At 47.5% G+C, this 4604-nt stretch overlaps 1 protein-coding gene across 1 annotated transcript; it reads left to right on the top strand.

Annotated features, from left to right (window-relative positions):
• Positions 1–479: 479 nt before the first annotated feature.
• CSUI_005619 (retrotransposon ty3-gypsy subclass) lies at positions 480–3066 on the top strand (the record flags this gene model as incomplete). Its single annotated transcript, XM_068065790.1, has 2 exons — positions 480–970; positions 1503–3066. The coding sequence occupies 2 exons, from the start codon at positions 480–482 to the stop codon at positions 3064–3066; spliced, it is 2055 nt and encodes a 684-aa protein (XP_067922234.1).
• Positions 3067–4604: the final 1538 nt, after the last annotated feature.

The raw sequence follows: 4604 nt of genomic DNA, 5'->3' as shown, positions 1-4604 counted from the left end.
TAACGGGAAGAACTTAAACAGTCGAAGCAAAGAATTCAATCAGTCGAGTTCTGTATCGTCTGTTCACGACACGGCGTCGACAGACAGAGTTACAGACCGAAAGAGACTTGGGGAGAAAGAGAAGAAGATGGACGCCGTCTTTCTCAGAAGAACGTTAAGGGAAATGAACGAGGGTGGTCGAAGAGGAATCTTTAGTCGGTTTCACCCCGATCACGGACTATGGAAGAAGAAGGTGAAAGAGGCCTTAGGTATAGAGTTACCCCCGACCCCACGATACCCGACGAGGACTTATCTTGCGTCAGAAAGGGGTAGAGATAGACCCCGGAAGAATCTTTGAGGTTGAGCCCGAAGAAGTTGAGATGGTAGGAGTAGGAAGAAAGACACCAGAAGTGATAGAGATCAAATCCCCTAGCGAGGAAGAGAAGCCTTCGAATGCACGAGGACGACGCCGTCGAAGAAGATCCCTAATCAAAGACCAAATGTGGACGGAACATGTTTCGAGGAAGAAAGGGCCCAGCAGGCCTAGCCTGAACCCCCCTGTCGTGCCGCGACACATAGCAAAAGCAAGCACACAGCAGAGCTTGGGAGAAGAAGAAGACGTGGACCTACAAGACCTGACCAAGGAGCTTGAAGATCTACGTATAGAGCCTCCGGGAGCGTCAGGCCTAATGGAGCCCGACGAGAGGCAAGTCCCACGAGACGGACTTAAACATAGAATAGGGGCAATTCAGCCAGTGCGTATCAGTGGCAAGGTGAAGCTAAGCGATAGAATGCCGATGGTGGTCGTGAAACTACAAGGACGAGAGTTATGGGCGCTGCTGGATCCAGGTGCTACCAGAAGTTTTATCGACCCGGAGGTGGCCGAGTTTGTTGGTGAGTTCGGGCAGGAACTCGAAACACCCCTTGACTTTGTGTGCGCAGGTGGGACAACGATGACCGCNNGACACCAAGAATCATTACAGCATCGAAGGTCATTAACGGAGCGATGCTGGAGATCGACTGCTGGAGCGGCAAACATCCACTCTACATCGGAAGGTTAGGATACGACATTATTCTCGGTTATGATTTTTTAGGTGAGGCTGGTGTATTGTGGAACTTTCGTGATAGAACTGTACAATTTGTGCGACCTGTGTGGCAAAACGCTTGTGCGAAAACACCTATGTGGCAGAGCGTGTTAAGTGAAACCGAAGTGAAACCTTTGCAAGTGCCGGGGGTGCCAGTAGACTATCTGCAATCATTAACTTGGGTTGGGAAAGAGTCTCAGAGAAAGGTAGAAGCTGCCGAGAGATACCGTGCTAACGTAAAGAATAAAACAAAGTTTGTAAAGGGGGTAGAATGTATAAAGAGTGAGGGCGAAGTTAAAGTAGTACAGGAAGGGAAGAAGGATCCTATGTATTTAAGCATGCCCCCGCCAAAGGAAAGAAAGGGACCTAAAGTTCCCCGGGCATTAAAGAAGGGAGAAACCAACAAAGATGCGATTCCGTTTCGTGTCCCCTCCCAAGGAGAGGTGTCAGCCTGGAAAGAAAGGGAGAACTGGGTAGCCAATGTGACCTGTGTAAAACGGGGAAAAGTGGGAAGTGTAGAGAAACTGTGAAGATACCGGAGGGAGACGATCAGTTGTGTTCTGTGCAACAGATGCGTAAATGGTTAAAACGGGATGACATCAACTGTGTGATGGCTGTGAAAGTGTCTTTGGACGAGCCAGTCATTACCGCTCAGTGTCCAAGTGCATATAAGAAGACTGAGATAGAAGCGCCTAGCGAAACGCTGTACAAAAGAGGAATACAGCTGGAAGAAAGATTTAGGATACTCTTGGACTCGTACAATGATGTGTTCCGTGAGATTCCACCGGGGGGTATACTGATAGACCCCAGAAGCACCATATCGGGCATTCCAGGTTTAGTCCCCAATTATAGGAGGCAATTGTACCCCATGTCAGAAGAAAGATTGCGTAAACTGAAGGAGCTCTTACAGACCCTGCTTGAAAGCGGATTCATTGTGCCGTCCAGTTCCCCGATTGCGGCCCCTGTATTCTTCGTAGAGAAGAAAGGTACCGAAGATCTACGCTTAGTCATAGATTATAGAGAACTCAATAAGATCACGATTAAGGATGACTACCCAATACCACGTGTACATGACCTGATTGATAGACTAGGTAAAGCACAGTGGTTTTCGAAGTTGGATTTAACTTCGGGGTATTATCAAGTGCAAGTAGCAGAGCCAGACCAGTGGAAGACTACATTCCGTACAAGATATGGAACATTTCAATTCAAGGTGATGCCCTTTGGTTTAGCAGGAGCGCCCTCGACGTTTCAACGTTTAATGCAGAACACGTTTGAGAAAGTGCTTGATGAATATGTGGTCGTGTACCTGGATGACGTGTTGATTTACTCCAAAACTAAAGAATTGCCTTATGATCATCTCAAAAATGTGTTGCAACGAATGCAAGACTCCAGACTCTTTGTGGGACTGTCTAAGTGTGAGTTAGTGACGCAGAAGGTGCAGTACCTGGGCTTCGTCATCGAACCAGGAGGTGTGGGACCCGACCCGGAGAAGGTCGAAGCAGTGCAGAAGTGGCCTGTAGAGCTACTTGATAGGAAGCAGCTACGAGGATTCCTCGGGTTGGTAGGCTATTATCGTAGCTTAATACCTAACTCTAATAAGTGGGCGCACCCGTTACATGAGTTGTTACGGGAAGAGAGTGACATGACGTGGTGGCCAAAACATACAGAAGCCGTGCAACGTTTGCAGGATGCGCTAGCGGCCGTGACATTACTCAAGATATATGATCCAGATAAGGAGCTGACGATTAAGACCGATGCATCGAAATATGCTATCGGAGCGGTGTTAGGACAGAAGGGACACCCAACAGCTTTCGAGTCCAGGAAGCTAGGACCCCGGGAGCAGTTTATACCTGCATATGAATCCGAATTACTCGCGATAATCTATGCACTCATGAAGTGGAAACAGCTAATAGGAACGAAGAAAGTTTGCATCGAGACTGATCATGCAACATTAGGACGAATCTTAACGCAAAAGAACGTAACGCCGCAACTAGGATATTGATTAGATAAACTGGCAGATTTCGATATTGAGGTGGTTTACAAACCGAGGAAACAAAATGTGGTTGCGGATGCATTGAGTCGTAGACCAGATTTTGTGGGGGTATTCTCGAAAGGAACAGGACGCGGGGTCAAATTGACCACGGAAGAAGCGAGATGGGCTGAAGAATACAGCAAGTGCGATACATTCGAAAAGATAGTACAACTATGTAAGGCGGACAGAAATGATAAAGAAGAGGGTAAAGAAGTAGTCTATGAGGGTAAAAGGTATATGTGGGAGCACAAGTATCTATGGGCATTAACAAAGGGAGGTTGGAAAGTCTGTGTACCGGGAAATGAACTTAAGAGAGAGGTGTGGTGTCACTTTCATGACCATATATTGTCAGGGCATCCGGGATTTGAACGTACACGTGCTGCAATACGTCAAATATTTTGGTGGCCTAAGATGGATTCTGAAATTGAGTTGTTTGTTAAATCGTGTGTACAATGTGCAAAGGGGAAGTCTTCCCATTCACGACCTGGTGGTTTGATGCAACCGTTACCCATTCCAAACATGCCGCGGGAGGAAACTGCGATGGATCTTATCGTGGAGTTACCGAGAACAAAAGAGGGATGGGATGCCATATTGACAATTGTATGTAGGCTTACCAAAATGAGTCATTTCGTCCCAACAAAGCATAGTGCGTCCGCAGAGGAAATTGCAATTCTGTTGGTAAGTGAAGTGATCCAGTTACATGGAGTTCCCAGTGCGATTGTCAGTGATAGAGATACAAGGTTCACAAGTGAGGTTTGGCGTATCATTCCAAGTGGGTCAAGAAGTCTGGTTGAACACCAGAAATTTAGACATAGAAGGGAAATCGAAGGCTTTGAAGCCTAAGTTCATAGGACCATACAAGATCATCAAGATGTATGGACCAAGTGCAGCGAGACTCGAGCTTCCGAAGTCGATGCTAATACACCCCGTCTTCCACATTTCCTTACTGGCGCCAGTGGTACAGGAGCCGCCCAATCTCAAGCGCATCCCACCGAAGCAAGATCCAGTAGCAGAAAAAGAGTCTACAATCGAAGGCATCCTATATCACAAGAAGGAGAACCGAACACGCTTCTTTCTCATTAAGTGGACCGATGGTTCTGCAACGTGGGAGCCCGGGAGTAATCTAAGTGGCGCGAAGAAGACTCTACAACGATACTTACGAAGAAGACTAAGGGCCAACGCCAGCAGAGGGGGGGGGGAGAATGTGAGGAATGAACCTCGCATCGTGTAAGGTTCTTTTCGTGAGAGGGACGGGGTGTTAGAGGCGAAGCCTCTGATGGAAACAAGCGTACTAGTGAACCCGAAAGGATGGTGCAAGAATAGAACAAAGGAGAAGCAACGAGTGTCGTGTACTTGGAACCTGAGGGCAAGAGAGTATGACTGCTAGGGCAATCTAAAGCTGAAGGAGAAGGTTTAGACTACAAGGAGTCGAAACCGGCAGGCATAAGATGGAATCGGAAAGCCGGAAGGCTAAAGCTACCCAAAGGGAGAGATAGTCACACCATTGC

Source organism: Cystoisospora suis, assembly GCF_002600585.1.
Source record: "Cystoisospora suis strain Wien I chromosome Unknown contig_2727, whole genome shotgun sequence".
In the NCBI taxonomy this organism is placed as follows: domain Eukaryota; phylum Apicomplexa; class Conoidasida; order Eucoccidiorida; family Sarcocystidae; genus Cystoisospora; species Cystoisospora suis.
The sequence above is the reverse complement of the archived record's forward strand: the minus strand, read 5'-3'. Positions and strand labels throughout refer to the sequence as shown.